The following is an 18251-nucleotide window of genomic DNA, read 5'->3' as shown; positions in this document are numbered from 1 at the left end:
AATTGCTAAACCTGATCATAACTAAGGAAACATTACATAAACACTGCACAGAGGAGCTATGGCATCTCCCCAGTTCCCACAGTGAGGAAGGCAAAGATTCAGGAGGGCTGACTCACACCTTGTTAAAGGAGACGGGAGAAAGAGCCCAGGATCAGCAGATGACCGATAGGCCCCTGCCAGCTACTCACTGGTTGAATCCGGGTTGCTATGACTCTCATCTTTGACCACAGCTAGGGGGTTGGAAAAATTAATGAGAAAACAACAGGGAATGGCCAGGGTACAAGCCATAAATACACACACGAGAGGCTCCATAAGCTCAAGCATTTATGCTCCTTCCTACCAGCAGCCTCTGAACTCTTCTGGTACCTCAGGAGTAATTCCTGTCCCAACATGCTGAGCTGGAAGCTACTACAGCCAGTTACCTCCACGTAAGAAAGGAGTTTCCGGCAATCTTGCTGAGAAGCCCCTGAGGCCAGATTAACAATTTGACTATGCCCAAAAATATTCAGGCTCTGCAAATAAGACCTGAATTGTCTTTTCTTTTAATCATTTTTCTTCATTTTCTTGTCACTCCAAGGAAAAGAACTGACAAAAGTTTTCTGCCACTACAAAAGAGACATAAAACTGCAATGCTGCAACTACTCCCAGCCTGTCACAACTCCAAAAACTTCAATCTTAGTGACTGACCTGATGTAAGTAGTCCGGGGGGGGGGGGGGGGGGGGAGGGGGTTATTAATGGTATTCCGCCTCCCCCGTTTGGTTTAAGATTTGCAGTACTTGATGACTTATTTGAAGTGCCTCCCTCCCCAGCTCTCTCTAGCTTATGCATGTCTACTACCCAGATTTTAGATCAGCTCTCACACATGGACGTTCAAAGCATCAAAAACTTAACATAGCCTTAGAAAAGACAAATGGAGTGACAGTGGCTTTAAGGCAAAAAAGAATGCTTGACATAACACACAGTTCACCCCAGAACTTGGTAACTTAATTTGCTTGTTCTCCCAACAAACCCTAAAAGATTCTCTATTTGGGGGGGGGGGCAGGGCGGGCACGGGGAGAAAGGCAGGTAAAAATGTGAGATCTTATTTCACAAGGAACAACACTGAAAGCTGTCTTAATTTCCATCTTTCCCCATGACAAAACCCAAGATTAAATGCAAGTCCTGTAAGTATCATTAATTTCATTAATGTTTAGAGGCCTCAGGAAAGCCATCAGTCTTTTTAATAATATTCTGTTACTGCCAGGCAAAAATCACAGGCAAGACCAAAGGTACTGTAAGAACCTGAGAACTAAAGCAACACTTGACTAATTTAAGTTCAGAAACACTAGAAACAATTTTTTGCACCCAAAATACACCTCCGAGAACCGAAATTACAATACCTCTCACTTTCCAATGCAGAGAAACTGGAACCTGTTCTTAAGCGCATCAGTTCCTTCCCACACACAAACATCAAGTAAACTCGACAGCAGTATGTACTTGTTATAGCTAAATATACCGGTAATATATGGCTTCCTAATCTGCAACGCTGTGAACGCATGTGTGGAAAAGATGGTAGTTTGCTGGGCTTTTATGTAACGTAAATTTAAATAGAAGAAACAGCACCTGCCATTTTCTTTAATTAGTATTTCATTTGGCTGTTACCAAGTTAATTTGTGTAAGCGAGCTCCAGCATTTCAGAAGCGGTTGCACGAATAAATCCTATACAATTTAAACGTTATTATCAAGAATCCACTGGCACAGAAACCCAACGGTTTTACCCGCAGCGGAGCCAGGCGAGCGCGCCTCCCCGCCCCCGGCACAGGGAGCCCCGCTGCACACCGACCGGGGGGACGGGGACGGGGCGCGCCCTCCCCCAGCGCTCGGCGAGGAGAGGCGAGGCCCTGGGTGCCCCTTCCACGCCGTGCAGCACGTTTTACACTCACGCCGCCAGCAAGCCAAGCCAAGCCGAGCCAGCCCAGCCCAGCCGAGGCATCGCCCGGCGACGGAGGCCCGGCCGGGGCGCAGCCGCCCCCGAAACCCATCGGTGGGCAGCGGAGAGGCCGCGGAGGCAGCCCCAGGCGGGCAGCGGCGGCGCCCCCCGCCGCCCCCCGGGCCCGCAGCCAGGGGAGGGGCGGCCGCCACCATCTTGTCAGGCGCCCGCCACCGGCCGCCCCCACGTCCCCGGGCACAAAGGGAGGGCAGCGCCGCCTCCCGCGGCGCCCGGCGGGCAGAGGGAGGCAGAGAACCCCCCGCAGACGCCCCCGGGGACCGGGCCGGGCACCCCCCTCCCGGCGCCGCCTGCCCCCGCCCCGACTCACCTCCAGGCGGAGGGAGGCACCGCAGCCCCGCAGGAACTCGCGGATGTTGCTCAGGCACTCGCCCTCCGTCCGCGGCTCCGGGTACACCTGCAAGAGAAGAGGCGGAGGCTGAGCGCGGAGACCGGCGCAGACCGGCACGGCGCTCCCCCGCCCCGCCGCTCCCCTCACCTCCCGCTCCCTCCGCAGGCGGCGGCACCAATCGCTCCCAGTGAAGGGGTTGAACCGGGAAGTAAACACGGAGCACAGGAAATGGCGTGCGAGGGCAGGGGGCGGCGGGCAGGAGCGCGGGCAGGGGTGCCCCGGCCAGGCGCGGCCCCGGGCGGGCCCCGGGCGGGGGAGGAGGGAGGCGCGGCCCGGCCCGCCCCGGCCCCGCCCCGGCTGCAGAGGCAGGCGCGGCCGGCGGGGGGAGGGCGGGGAGCCCCCGTGGATGTGCCCCCAGGCCTCGCCGCTTGGTGTTTTTAAGTAATTTTTAAATAATCGCAGCCGCGCCCCATTGCCATTGAGGGTCCGGGCAGCAGGGCGAGGTGGCCGGGGGGCCGTGCGGGCCCCCCTCCCTCGGCACGGGGCCCACCCGGCCCGCTGCACGCACTGAGGGTGCACGGGCGAAAGGCCCGCGTCGCCGGTGAGCCCTGTCGTTTGTGGGGCTGCCGGTGCCCCCCCCGTTTTGACTTCGGTTCACCCGTAAGTATGGGGTTTCTAACAAGGGTGTACATCAGAAATGCCCCAAAAGGCCTCGGTGGAAAAACATCAGTCCTCAGAGTTAATCATCTACCGATTGGAGGGTCCGATGTTAACGAGATTTGTTTACCTGTAGTTTATTAAACAGCTTCAGTCTCTTCTTACCCTAGAGGAAAATCAACTTCACAAAGAGGAGAGAACCATGACCCAACTTAAAGAGAAAACAGGTTTTGGCAATGCAGTGGCATTCACACTGCCTTCAACCTCTACCCTGAAACTGTAGACCTTCCACGGAAAAACACCCAGCCCCATGGGTTCCAGGGCTGTAGCTTAACTTAGCACAGCTTAACTCAAATCCTGTGTGCACGTAAGCGTCCTTTCAGAATAAATTCATTGATTTCTATGAAGTAGTTTAGCAAACAAAGCATTGCCCAAACTGAGAGGTAGAGCAGACCTGCAGCCCTGGACACCTCCCGCTAGGAAGGGAAAGCCTAGCACAAAAATGTACTGCAAGTCGCTGGAAGCTACGGTGGCAACACACGGCATCATGTCCTTCGATTATGCGTTACACTCGGAAGGAAGTTTTGTTAAACGCACACATATGTCAAGGCTAGATAAACTCACAAGCATGATCTACCTGCATAGCACTGGGAACTTCGCATCAGGTTGACTCCAAACATTGTTTCAAGCTGAAACCATGGTAGTGCCTTCCCACACCTCTATGCAGTATCAAAGGTACCTCTGACCCCATGATACCACAAAAATTAACAAATGCAACAGCATGACAGGGTGAACCTGGTACAAAGAAATTTAAAACACAAGTCACTCTCATTTTCTAAACACAAAATTCAGTTGAGTTTTAAATGAAAGCCACTATTTTGTAATGCAAGGAATTTGGTAGCAATATGAGTTGAGGAATTTTCCTTTCTTCAGGCAAGCCCAAACACACACACACCCTAAACTCCTCAAATTATTCAGTACTATGATAAACCATTGTGGGTTAAGAATAACCCTTTTACTACACTAAAATATAAAGGGAATGGCAAAGAAGTCCTGTGTGAGTACAACAGCCCAAAAGAGAAATTCAGTAAGTTTGGAAAGGATACCCAGTCGGTGAGAGAACCCTCCTGGAAACATGAGCTTCATCCCTCTTGCTTGTTATACATTTTAGTTACTCTATTAATTTACTTCTTATTTCTAGTAAGAAATCTGAAGCTTTGTCAACCATGCCAGCATCATTCATCAAGGCCTCTTCATTCTGAGCCACGTTAAAATTACTTCTACATTCAAAACCAGAATAATTTCTAACAAGAAATCACAGTAAATCTAGATTTCTCTATAAAGAAACAAATGTCTTGTCTTGTAACATAATCCACATAAACATTCTTCATGGCCAAAGTCCCCAATACCTTAAGCACAGAACCCACTTATTGTAAAAAACCCAGATATATGTATTACTACCTCATAAGTGACTGCACATAATTCATAAAAGACTGCACCACACCTGGACTTAGGCCAAAAAAAAAAAAAAAAATGGGGGTGGGGGATGGTGTAAGAGGGACATCTCATTAGAGGAGGGCAAAAACTTCCAATTAAAGATTAAAGAAACAACAAGCAAAGAAAACCCAAACCCTGCAAAATGTCCTCTGTCAGGTCTGGAAGTTTAAAATGCGTGCCAAATATACGTCCATGACCAGCACTGATCAGCCTGACCAGCACTCTAATGCATGATTCCAGTTAAAAATCATCTTCCCTCAAAAGAATAAGTTACAGTAAATCTTTAGAATTTTTTTCTCTCATAAAACGAGGGAAAAGGCTTCAGGGGCAATGCAAGAAACAGGCTATGTTTTCTCAGCTCTGTGGCTACAATGGCATTTTTATCTAACAGGAGACAGAAGCATATGGGTAAAGAATTTAAAAATATATTAGCATTTGTATCCTGCTAGAAATTTAAAGTATTAACGATCCCATAAAAAGAAGCAAACCCATGAAGTTATTTATCTAGAAAATCTTAATGTGATCCTGGCAACCTTCTCCTACAGATGGCTGAGAAACACAGTGGGGGACCCGAGTAACAAACTCAGCCCCCCTGAGAGAATCTCAAAGTGCAATTACGCAGGCCAAGCCCATGCTAAAATCATACTTATATGACATCCTTTACATACAGTTATAGGAAGCTCAGGAGACTGACCTCTCTCTCATAGATCACATTTATGGCCTCACAGACCATTCAAAATGTAACAGAACATAACGCAAGCAGACCACAGGCAGGTAAGTCCTCGTCTGCCTGAAAGATGGCAAATTTTTCCTTCTCTCTTTCAGAGAGAAAGGATAAGCAAAATAAAATTACCGCAGGGTAACACTCCAAATTTACTTTGCTTAATAGAAAGTAGGCTACATGTACATAAAGCCAATGAAATAAAGAGGTTACATATTTTCCTCTCCAGTATTTGCTTTATCCTCTTGCTCTCACAGACCAACACCCACTAGTTCATTAGTAGGAGCTGTCTTCTTGTATGTCTATACGATGCCTAGTACAAAGAGGCTTCAGTGTCCAACTGGAACCTCTATGTGCTCTAGTAATACAAATAAAAAAGGTTAATAGTAATTAGAAAAGACAAGGACTCCAGAGGGACCCGACAGATTCTTAATTAGGGACTGGGACTCCACAGTGGAATCCAGAGAGACAAGTGGAATGCAACAGTTTAAACCACTTCTTCGTGGTAAAGGGACAGGTTCTGATTAAGATTTAATCTCTCAGGGAGTAGTTCTGGGAATCACGGCTAGTTCAATGAGGACACTTACATGATGCACTGGAGCTATCAAGGAGTGGAGTACATTTTCCACTATCCAGAAAAGATGGGAGTACAAATAGATGATACCTAGCTAAATGCTATGTCCCTTTTGATCAGTTTAAATCTATGATTTTAATCAACAACAACAAATGCATTAAAAAGGGCAACGCAGACAGGCAGTATCAAGAACAGTATGACAGGGTGGCCTTAGGAAAAACAAAAAAGACTACCATTAGTTCATTTGAACACGGAAAGTATATGAAGAAAATAAGCAAGGAACGTGTAAATAGTGAGTTTAAAAGAAAAAAAAATACAGTCCTTTGAGTGCAATGAGTAAACATTAGCAATTAATAATAAGTAGGAGATATCTTCAGCTATACGTATGGAAAATGAGCTGTTTACTTGCATTTATCTGCTGAACAAGTTGACAAAATGAGTCAGAGAGGTGTATGAGGTCTTTAAATATAAATCTTGGAATCTACCAAGACAAGAGGAAGAGATTCAGTATGAACTTACTACATATAAGTTTAAAAAATCGGTCATTTATCTAGCACAAGATGTAATATATACAAGATGGTTTACTATGCAAGAAGACTATCTCAGTTACTAGGAAGCAGAAACTAACGGACAACATAACAGGTAGCTGCAAACTAGTAAGCAGACACTTAAACATGCCCTTTTCCAGAGTACAGCTGCCTGAGTCTAAAGTTCAAAGACTTGTCCCTCCAGTAGGGATACTAGGGCTAAATCCCATAAAGAGGCAACCCTGCACTCTAGAGAGCATTGCAGAAGAATGCAGTCGCAAAGGGAGGTGGCGTAGGGACAGGCTGGACAAGAGTACTTGTCCTCCACCACAACATGCCAGACCATTTTTTCCACACCCAGTTTATCTGGCCTGGAGTCCTCTACACCAAATCCACCCCACAGTAGGAAACAGTTTTCTTTCCAGGTTTCAGACCACCTTGCACACACAGAGCATTACTGCAATCCAAAGAGTAAAAACACTATAAATGAACAATGTAGCAAAGCTAATGAAAGGGTCACATTGACCACATTCGGTCCCACAGCAGCTGTGTTTTGCTTCCAGCGCCTTTGACTGGCTAAGGCACAACATCAAGGGTAACTGATCTTCTGATGGAGCATGGTGGCACGGAGGCAAACACCTTCTATACAAGCACTGCAGGCTGAGGTTTGTCACCACGGTTTGTGTTCAGGAATAAAGATGAGATTAAAAAAAATCATGAGGAAGGAAGCCAGGCCATTCTCACACTAACCTGGGCTGTGAACCTACAGGTGATTCACTTGTCCAGCAGCTCCTGCAGGTTCCTTCCCTCCCTACCTCTCCCAGCAGTGCTACCTCCTGCCTGCTCCTACACCAGTGCCCAGCAGAGCTCATCCCTTGGGATGTTCAGGTTTCCTGGGATGTTCAAGTTTCCTGCTCCGTCCTCCATCGCACCCACCCTCACAAATTGCACCACCCAGCAAGGATGGAAAAGAAAGAGTGGCATCACAGTGATGTCCTCCATAGCTACAGAGGCAGACACTGTCTGCTTCTCGCGGAAGCACCACCTGATAGGGACTGATGGCAGATGCGGTGCTCCCTCTGTAGCCAGTGAACACAGCTGGGCTCAGAGGACTGCAGACGGACAGAGCCCCACGCTTCTCCCAAGACAGCAGGAGTCAGAGCTGCACTTGAAAGGGTCGGACCTTCCATGTCTGTAAGTGACAAGCACTCTGCATTTGAGCCCAACCACTTCAGAGATCACACATCTTGCTGGTGGCATTAGGTGACATTAGCAGGATGCTATAATTAAACTAAAAACACGGACCAGGATTCTCAGCAAGGCGCAGTTCTATTTTAAAATTAGGTGTCTTGATGGAACACCAGATCTTACCATGATACTGTTTCTGTGGCACTGTAGCTCCTTAGTACTGGCTCTTCCCAACCTATAAAACCTGCTGCCCACAAACTTTTCAGCAATGAGGAAACCCATGCTCTGAAAACACAGCATCAGGCAGTCAGCATACCTACTAAGAACTAGATCCAGTAAAATGCTGAAGTTCCTACAAAGCCATGCACTAAGGTGCCCAAATTTCCAGGGTTCATGCAAGAATTCACTTAGGCTCTGCACACAGCACAAAGCAGAAGGCGGGTGCCTTAAAATACACCCTAAAATTCTTACATGCTGAGAAGAACACCTGGTCTTGAAGTTAACAAAGAGCCAAGGCACAGCAGAAGGCAAAAGCAAGAGTGCACCTATGTTCTTGACCCCATCTGGGATTTTAACACAGTGAGCCTTCATCTGCTTAGCATTGCAAACTCCAGTCATCTCCTGGACTTACAAGAGTCCTTTAAGTGCCCTTTGGAAGAACTCAACAGTGCATCCTCTCTGAGGAGTGAGAGGTGCCCACTTTTTATGATGTAATTTAGCATGGAGGTTCCCAAACCTCTTGCCCTTGGACACCACTAATAGTGACAGCAGCAGCTCTTAGGTCCCACTGCCTCGCTCCATAGCCATCAGCACGGTTAACCCCACACCTGACATTCCTCTGCCGCACATCCTACGTCACCACACCAGTCCCTGTACTCCATCCTTCCATCTATCCCACCTGAGACCACACCTTCCAAACCAGCGACTCCAATCCCACATTTAACTCTATTCTACTGCCACAAAACCTTATCCCACCATCCTATGGGCCGTACCAACTCATCAGCCACAGCTTCATGTGCCCTCAACTTCCCCTGCTATGGCACCTGGAACCAGGAGCACTCTGGTTGACTGTCCTCCAGCTCTTCAAGTTCTGCCCTTGCACATGTTCAGAAATGCTTGACCAGCCTTCATTAACAGTGACCTACATTCAAACACACTGATGTTCTGCTTTAGCAGCTTCAGTCCCTTCCTGGAAATAGCCGTCAAAACCTAAGGTCAGCTACGTTTGCAAAGGAAATTTACAGTTCGGTTAAAATGCCAGCCAGGTCTGTGGCAGCCTTGGTAAACCGATTCTTTGAGTCTTACACAACAACTAGAGCCACTTTTTTTCTTTAATTTGCTCTGCAAAACTGATACTGTAAAACTGATACAGCTGTTTGAGGTCATCCTTTCGGATCTGCACCTGTATTAAACAATGCTCAAGTAAACAGTATGTTCTTTGCAGTGGAAGTACTGTACTTCTGTCACCTCCCTTGGATTCTGACCAAATACCCATCAAAGTCTGTAAACTGACTCCCAGGAGGTGGGAATATGACCAGACCCTAAGAGACAAACACAGTAAGTTAAGAGCACCCGGACATTCCAGATGGTGTTTCTGTTTTCTCAAGTTTCCGTTATATTTTTGTATTTCACACAAAAACCTACATTAACACAGCATTAAGAAACTGAGAATGCCAAGCACATAAAACTTAGCAAACACAAGTGACAGCTGCCTTTTGCAACTTCAATTATGACCGACTTGCAGGCCCACCCTGTGAACTATGCATGAGTCCTACCAGAACACACGCACAGGAGTGTCTCTAAAGATTTTTGTATGTCCACATGACAGGGTCTAGTGGCAGCTGCAGGAGTAATTTTCTTTCCACTGCTTCCTAAATGCTGAGGACTAATATTCCCAGTTCCTGTGGGTTTGCTTATTTTCTTGCTGTTTTGAAGGAAAAGAGGAGACCAGCTAGCGTGCAACTGTCACCAACCCCATGCAGTACCATCAGCCTCGTGCCGCAGAGCTCCAGGGGTGCCAGCATTAGGTTCCCTCAGGAGAACGTGTATTTCCCTGAAGTCAGTGAGAGGGAAAAGCCCAACGAAGTGCTGCTCCAGGCATGGGCGGTATTCGGGCAAGGCTCAGCAAGAACCTACCTCAAGGGGTTCCCCTGCAAAGGGAGGCTGGTGGGTAGGGATTCTGCACCTTTTCTCATGTAAACCCTGCAGCGTTTCCCGTGCAGCGCCACTGATTTGATGCAGCACAAGCTTGGGCTTCAGGAGTCCAATCACTCAGGGTTTGTTTACGCTGGGAGAGTTCTGCTGCTAGATATGCTGGCATCGCTCCGCAGTGTGGATATAACATATGCCAGAGAGGGAATTCCTCTGCCAGTCTAACAGTACCACTTCTCCCAATGACATTAAAGAAGCCAACAAAAGCATTTCTCTGTCAGCAAAGCTGCACCGGCCAGGGGGAGTGTATGATTTTTACTGCTTTTTCCCCCCTCTCTGTGTGAAAATATTCCACAGGACTACCAAAGCCCTACAGTGGAGACCCTCTCCTGGGCAAGCTGCCAACATCATCCAACAGCACTCACTGCAGAGCAGGAAAATGGAGACCCGAATGAAATGCTTTTAGACCTGAGCAGTGTTTTGCAGGCTAACGGGGTGACTGCCCACTGGGTGCTAAAGGTCCACGGTGAGGAGCTGCATGATGGCAACTTCTTGCAGACGAGGCCAGCCACCCCTCCTCAACTCCATGGTGCTGGTGGTGGGTGATGGCAGCAACCTTGTTGTACCAAGAGATATGGAGAGAAGGTGGCTTTGCTCATGCAGCGAAGTCAAGGAGAGCACAGGAATGTCACACTGGCTGAGGATCAGGGAGTAAAGCTCAGCCAGCCAAGGTGCAAGACTGATGCTGCTTCCATGCTGCCAGCCCGCAGTATTTTTGTAAGCCCTGTCATGCTTGAAATGTGTTAAGGTTCCAGCTCTGCAAATCACAGCCACCAGGTAATGACTAATTACAATTATTTAACAAAGATGTATATTGAATTCCCTTCAGTGGTTCAAAGCCAGATTTTATTCGAGTACATGGGTATATATATATGAATAAATACACTTACATACATATACCATTTGTAAACTTCAATTTTAAAGCCAGACTTCCAGGTTTTTTTAAAGCTTGAATTACAATCTTAAACATTTTCAGCCAAATGATGTGGTGCCCTCAGCCACTAGCATGCAGCAGTAACCAGAGGAAGGGTGCTGGTGGCATCCCCACAGCTCTTTCTTTTCCCCACACAGACACAACGTTCAGACAATGGTCTGGGTAGCAGTAGAGCACCTGAGGGCTAAGAAATTGTCTATTCTGTTGTCCATGTTCTGCACAAACGTATCTAGAAACTGTTGAAAGGATATTAATAAGAATAAGACCTGCAGAACTACATTATCTTTCTGTATTTTCTCACAAAAATGATTTAATCACCAACAGTTTCTTTAATTGCCCCCTCTTCTCGGGACCTGGCATGCCCTCATTTAATTCAGTCTAGACCCTTATGCATTAACAGGGTCCGATTTTCAAGGAAAAAGACAGCAAACACAGATGCAAGTCCTCTGCTTCCTCAGCGTGTACACGCAGACTGTGTTTCTCTGGATAACATGCCAGTCACCAGAATTACAGAGCCAGTGCATAGGTGAGAAATACATGGGCGTTCTCTTTCACTGCATCCTTGCACCACCGCTCTCACAAGGCAATAGAAGTAACGTGGTAAATGACAACACAGCCAACGACAACTCCATAACAGGACCAAACGACGCTGTAAGAAGCTCACTGTAACACTTACAAGAACAGTGTAACAGTGTGTATTCAGGAAAAAGGCACTGTAAGGACTTTGCTTGGGATAACTTTCCCCTGGTGCTTGGCTCGCCCCTGCAGTGCTTCCACCCTGGAGCAACAGCATGTGCACGTACGCCAGCACTCCCCAAGCATGCAGCCATGGCAGGCACAGCTGTCCAGTACGGATTATTCTTGCCAGAAGCACAATAATCTCCCGGGAGGCTCTATGTAAGGACTCCTGCCAGGGGGAGAGAGCATATGCACGTTAAAACGCAGATTTTGCTTCCTGCCTCCCAGGTCTAGTCCTACGATGACCTGCTGCTGCTGTAACACCAGGACCATGCAACATCATTCCAGTGAGCAAGGCAGGACAGTCCTTTTGTTCAGCCAGGCAGACCCCGAGAGCCTCACCAGGGCTGCAGGGGCAGACCCATCCTGCCAGAAGAATTTCCTAAATTCAGATTGCTTGGAGGCAACGAGCACCTGGCAACCGCTTACTTTAGGAGTAACCTCTGCATTGCTGGTGGGGTGCTCACCACAGTTCCTGAGCTCTGCCTGGGCTCCACAACCAGCTCACAGCCAGCGTTGCACCCTTTGAAAAGGTACTGGGGCATAAAAATCAACACTTGTTATTAGCTCTGGCTCCCAAACATCTTCCCTTTCTTCTCCCTTTGCAACACTTGAAATACTACAGTCAGGTCACACCTTGTCACAACAGGTCAGAAGTACTCAGCCCTGACATATTCATGTGAAATCAGAGACCAGTGAACATAAAATCTCCCATTTTTTCCAGAGCTGTAGGTACACACACCCACTGCGAGGACAAGGCTGGTGAAATGGCTGCCGCATGTGGCAGCCCAAACCCTCCTTTTGGGGACTCTGATTCTCTTTCAGTGCTTTTGGTCATACACAGCAACTCATTTGTCTTGCAAGTTGCGTAGAGTTAATCTCTTCCTAAAATTGCAATTCAGAACGCCTCATTTAGCCAAAGACCTCCATCATTAAAAAAAAGAACCATACTAATACACGAGGTATTTATAAAAAGACCCTAATCCGTGCTGCCGTCAGTCCTGATACTACCCCAACTAACAATCAAATTGATGTTGATGCTGGTGCTAAGCCTCCACAAGGCGAACAAAGTTTTCTTCCAGCCGCACACCAGCCTCCGCCAGCGAGGGCACGCCGTATGTTTTCCCGGGGCCAGCCCCGCGCTGCTCCCCTCACGCCTCAGCGACGCGGGAGCGGCGAGAGGAAGCGGCTGCAGTTCGGATCAGCCTCCCACGCACAGCCCAGCAGCTTCTGGGTTGTTCAGTCCTGCGCTCGGTGCGACGGCTGGGGACGGTCTGTTCGATGGAGGGGAGCCAGGGCACGCGAGACCCAGCCGTGCACCCAGCATGCTTCCCCATCCCCTGGCTTCAAAGCACTGAACCAGCTGCTCCCACCCCCTCCAAAAGCCCCTAACGGGAGGGGGGGAACCACGGGGGGGGCAAATGGCTGCTGCATCACATCCCCTGATGCGTCTTCCCTGTTTTCCCTGAACGGAACAAAGCTGTCTTCAAAATGATGCTTTCTGTCGAACAGCTGACCAAAAATGAAAGTACAAACAAAACTTAATGGAGCGCGAAGCCTCATATGACAAGGAAAATTCCCGCTCCAATTCTGATCTCTGTTTACAACGTCGAAAGTGGGTCAAACTGGTCTGCGATGGAGGAATCTGTTTGGAAAATGATCTCTGTGAGGAAAAGCATCTAAGCGGCAGACAACTGCACTGCAATGCTTCCACGGGGATCCTCTCCCCTGCCATCAAAGTAACTCAATTTTCCAGCGCGGGGCTGAAATCCTGTAACCTGAAACCATGGCTTCTCATTCAAACTGCTCGAATTCAGCAACTCCCCATCTTTTAGAGCAGATCAACCCACCTGTGTGTTTCAGCACAGATCTTTGTGCTTCAAAAAACTAAGACATGGCTGGGTTTGATCAGGGCAAGGGAAGCTGTTAGGGTTTTTGTTGGGGTTTTCTGGATTTGTTTTTTTAATTAACTGCTCTCCCTTTTGTCCCTTTCCTATGTTCAGGGTAAGGTTATTGAGCCGTACCATTGCACTGCCTAACCCAACTATTTTGTTTTACCCTGTCGTGGTCTCTCTCAAAATGCGAAATGACATTAAATGGGACTCCAAAAATGAGAGAAACAGTCTGTAATAACACTACTTCCCAAAGTATTTTCATTCAGAGTTCTTGGAATCTGGTGAATTTAGTATTTGTCCTTTGCTGTCATTTAAGATAGAAGATGACTGTAATGTAAACCAATGCAGCCAAAACTTCCTGACAAGAAGCTCTGTATGTTATTCTGTGCAAGGATGGTATACAAATACGCAACGATCTAAAGGAAAAACAGGCTAACCAGCCTTAAAACCCTCTGATTTGCTGTACTGACTTTAGAAAAATCTGTTCTTTGACCTTTAAGTGCTTGATTCCTTTTATGGTCACACAACCTTTATTTATTAAAAACCTTCTACTAATCAGTCTCGGGCTACCCAGAGGCTTTAAAAAGCACAAAATGCCAAAATACACATTATTGCATTCCTGCGGATACTGAATCCTCTTTCTACACAGTTTTTGAAAGAAATAAATGTATTTATAGCATTTTCTAGAAAACATCTGAAAAAAACCCAAACTGATAAACAATCCCTCTTATTTATAATTTGTAATTTTTTTAATGTTCTCTTTGGTTTTAGTTACTACTTTGTATTTACAGAAAAATGAGCTCTGTGAGTCTTCAAAGTGTCTGCTGCTGTCAGATATTTATAGAAAGTTATGAACTCAAATGATTTTAAGAACTGAATTAATCTACATCTGTGCAACAAACTTTTTATCTTTTAGATTTAGATTTCAAAAATGTCCAGTTGAAGTGCAGACTTTCAGAATAAGTAAGGAACAAAAGGGCTCGTATTTAAAATGCACTCAATATTTTAAAATATTTTAAAAAATTACATAACAGAACAGTAGTTGCAAAAGAGTTTGAAAAATAACAGTAGAGGGATGGATGTAAATTCTTTAAGTTTTTATTAGAAAAAAATAAAGTATCATGGAAATAGCTTAGACTATAATGGTAGCTGAGAGCATGAAAGAAGTATGTGGTATATATTCCCAAGTCTATAGAAAAAGAATTCATAAGTTGGATAGGAAAATTAATTCATAAGTCTCTCAGATGCATCTAAAGAGCCTCTAAAAAAACAGCAAAAAAACCCCACACAAAACAAAAAACCAACAAACTTCTCCCCAGACTTTAGCTAAGCCAAAGCCAGCGGAGACACACTAGGTCAGCAGGGTCCTCCAGCAGCCGCCCATCCCAGCACCCTGCTCAACACGGGGCAGGCTCGGGGCGGTGGGAGGCTGCGAAGCACCAGCGTTCCTCCCGCCTTGGCTGCCGGCCCAGCCTGCACACCACCCCCTGCAAACCCCACACCTCTGCACCACGAGGTCCATGATAAGCCCCGCTGACAGCTCCTGGCACGCCAGGCTGGTGGCAGGGTAGGCTGTGGGGAGCTGTGCCCCTCTGCAAACCTTCCTCTGGGTGCAGGTGCTGCGAAGGGGTGCCCTGCCCCAACATCAGAGATTTTCGCTCCTCTGACATAAAAAGAAATGAGCGCCTCTCATTCACGCTAACTGAGCTGTCCCTAGTTATACCACACACAGAACAGCACGTGAAGTTGGTAAACGCAGTTCTAACAGTTCTTTCTGTCATGCTTTTTTATTTACTTCATTGTTCAGTAGAGTCAGTTTCCCAGTTCTGGACCCCATTTTACTAGCCTTGACATCTGCAGAAGGGGGAAAACCTTTTCTGCCCCAAAGCTCAGGACCCAAAGCCCAAGATTTTGGAGAGGTGCTCAGAGAGGATGCCTGGTGTGGTGCAGTGGGATGGGCTGCCAAGATCCTCCCTGGGCTTGATGCCACGAGGCAAGAGAGCTGGGGAGCAAGGAGGGATGGGCAGAGCCTGCCTGAGCAGGTGAGTAGCCAGGCAGGGGATCCCTATGCTGAGGGGGTCCCTGCCCTCATCCCCACATCACACATGTCACCCTGGACAGCGGAGCAGGACATTTACCTGCTCCGGAGCCACAGTTTACAGCCCAGCGCCCTGGACAGCAGCTTGCACCTCAAGTACCGCAGCAGCAAAGCTGCAGCGCCTGAGGAGCAGGCGCATCCTTTTCAGCTCTGTTGCCCAAACAGCCACTTCTGGGGAAATGGTGGGGGGGAGAGCTGGCAGCAGCAGCAGTGGCTTCAGCTGTCCCAGCTAGCTCCACCGGCCACCGCAGAGGACCTCGAGTTACCCACACTCACACTGATGCCAACACACTGCCCCCACTCTCATCAATTCCATCACCCATCAACAGTACTGTGGGCTCCCCTGGGCTTTCCGTATTCCCACACCACCTCCTAATTTGCTTGTGAATTTAGTAGGGGCAGGAGCCCACTTACTACATTCCAGTAGAGTAGGACTCCAGTCCGAGCCAGGACCTCCATACTACGGTACAACATCAAACAGTAACAACCCCAAGTCGGCGGCAAACTGAAGAACTGAAGGGAGACAGCCCAATACTGAGCTGAAGGCACTGGTTTCCAACCTTGTGGGTCAGCAGACTACTTGAAAGCAAGCCACAAAAGGTAACAAAAGCCCACTGCCAGCAGGCTCCAATGCGTGGTCTGCCAACTGCAAAATGTCAAAAATATGGTGTTATTTTCAAGCAGGGAGTTTTCCCACCAACAGAGCAGACAACCTTCATCGATCTCTTCTCCACCACCTCGTATTGGCTCACAAGGAAAGTTCTGCCAAGATGTGGGTCCTACGCGCTGCGTTTTCAGGCACCAGGTGAGACAAGGGCACTGTCCCGAGTCTCGAGGCGCAGCACCAACAACCAGAACCCTCCCGACTGGCTGAGCCACGACGGGAATTACGTACGCGTACATAGCACAGAAAAGTTACCTGACAGAGCACATTTTCTTAAAACGCAAGGCAGAACAGGGTGCGATGCATTTTTTTCAACCCCAAAAAAATGAGCTCTTTTTTTTTTTTTTCCACGGGCTAGCAAGCAGTAAAAGACCCAAACAACACCAAAACAGCCTCCAAGAAAAATAACCATCAAACGTTACAATGTCCTTCAGAGGCTGGCGGGGATGAGCTGAATCACCTCCCCAGTGAGGTGAGGCACCGACTATTCCAGCAGTTGCGTAGCCAAGTTTGCAGCCGGCTGGTGGCATGCCAGAAAAGGTCCATAACCCCCCACCCCCCCCACCCCCCCCCCCACACACCCACCCCAAAAAACCCCCTGCTTCTCCCATGCATGTCCAGGATCTTCGATTTGGAGAGCGGCGCATTTTTTTATGCAAAACACTTGCAAAGCCGTGGCCCTGGCGGGGAAGCCCTCCTCGGCCCGGCTGCCCGCTGCCGCTCCCCGCTCAGCCCCGGACCCCCCGGGCGCCGGCCCGGGGCTGCCCCCTCCCGCGCTCTTCACCCCCCGGGCCCGGGGGTCCCCTCCCCCCGCGCGGGCGGGCCGGAGCGGGGGGCCCGGCGGCGGGCGAGGCCGGGTCCGGGGGCGGCGGGCCCGGCTGCACAAAGGGCGGCGGGGGGCGGCGGGAGCCGGGCACTTACTTTGTCTATGGTGCCCGGGAGCAGGCGTTCGAGCAGGCGGCAGAGCACCACCCCGTCCTTCAGGGAGGACTGGAGGAAGCCCTCGGGGTCGGAGATGGTCTTTTTGGGCGACTCCAGGACGCCCAGGGCGATCAGCCACGTAACGGTCTGCTCCGCCGAATTCATGGCGGCGGCGGGGCGGGGGTCGCGGCACCCCGCGCCTCGCGTGGGTTTTGTGTCTCCCCGGGCGGGGGCTTCAGACGGAGCCCGGCGCCGCCCCCATGTGAATGCAGATGACGACGCCCCGGCCCCGCCGCCGCCGCCGCCACAGACACATGCAGCTGCAGTGCCGCCTCCTCCCCGCCCCCCCCCCGCCGCCGCCGCCGCCGCCACCGCCGCCGCCGCCCCATGACATCACTGGCAGCGGCGGCGGGCGGCCCCGCCGCGCGGGGGCAGCGCGCCCGCGGAGAGGCGCGCGCCGCCCCGCACCCGCACCCGCACCCGCACCCGCACCCGCACCCGCACCCGCACCGAGGGGTGGGCGGCGGCTGCCCCCTAGCGGGCGGACGGCGCCTCCGCGGGCGCGCAGCGGGGCGCGGGGCGCCCGCGGCCGGGAGGCGGCCGCCGCAGGGAAGGAGCAGGCGGTGACCGGCGGCCGTGGCCTCCCGCGGGGGCGGGGGGCAGCTGCCGGACTCCCCGGCCCCTCATTTCCTCCTCGCTCAGAGCCGTCCCGCAGGGGACGAGCCCCCACGGGCGCGCAGCGCCTGGCTGAGGGCGGCTCATTTGGTACCACCTACCTCGGGAGCCCGGGCGGCGGGTTCCCGGCCCCACCGGTCCCGTCCGCGCGGCCCGCGCGTTCGCCAGCCGCTAGCCGCTAGCCGTCCCCGGGCGCTAGGAAGCCCGTCTGGGAGCCTCGGCCCGGCAGGCGCCACCCCCGCCACCGGCCCCGCAGCTCGCCCTGGTGAGGCGCTCAGAAGGGCTGTGACAGCCGACCTGAGATGGAGCGGTGACAGCCGACCCCGACCTGAGGTGGAGCGGGAGCCGTGACAGCATCCCTTTGCTGCTTCTGGCACAACCCATTCCTCAGGGCTTTGCTCCGGCCGGGCCCTGCGTGCGGTCAGCGTTGCTTCCCTAACACCTGGCGTGGGCTCCCCAGGGCCCCCCATTGCCGTCAGCCTCCCTGCTGCCGCACACCTGCAGGAGAGGCCACGCCGCCACGGCCCCCACTCGCCTCCCTTCCCCTCACACCCCACCCGACCCCCTCCGGGGGCAAAACCGCCTTCAAGGCAGCATTGGAGGGGATGTTGCCAACCCTGAACTCATCTCGG

At 50.3% G+C, this 18251-nt stretch overlaps 1 protein-coding gene across 5 annotated transcripts in view; it reads right to left on the bottom strand.

The window, feature by feature from the left end:
- ARHGEF7 (Rho guanine nucleotide exchange factor 7) overlaps positions 1 to 17221 on the bottom strand; it is a 125957-nt gene extending 108736 nt beyond the window's left edge. For 2 of the 5 annotated variants that reach the window (XM_056327737.1, XM_056327738.1), the window contains exons 1-2: positions 16945 to 17218; positions 2299 to 2385 (exon numbers count right to left, since the gene is read on the bottom strand). In XM_056327737.1, the coding sequence (XP_056183712.1) occupies positions 2299 to 2385; positions 16945 to 17109 (252 nt within the window). In that variant the 5' untranslated portion in view covers positions 17110 to 17218. Of the gene's footprint in view, positions 1 to 2298; positions 2386 to 2466; positions 2619 to 16944 lie in introns of those variants that run through there. The other 3 variants (XM_056327736.1, XM_056327739.1, XM_056327740.1) reach the window with 3 other exon arrangements.
- Positions 17222 to 18251: the final 1030 nt, after the last annotated feature.

The sequence above is a fragment of the Falco biarmicus genome, chromosome 2, assembly GCF_023638135.1.
Source record: "Falco biarmicus isolate bFalBia1 chromosome 2, bFalBia1.pri, whole genome shotgun sequence".
Taxonomy (NCBI): domain Eukaryota; kingdom Metazoa; phylum Chordata; class Aves; order Falconiformes; family Falconidae; genus Falco; species Falco biarmicus.
The sequence above is the reverse complement of the archived record's forward strand: the minus strand, read 5'-3'. Positions and strand labels throughout refer to the sequence as shown.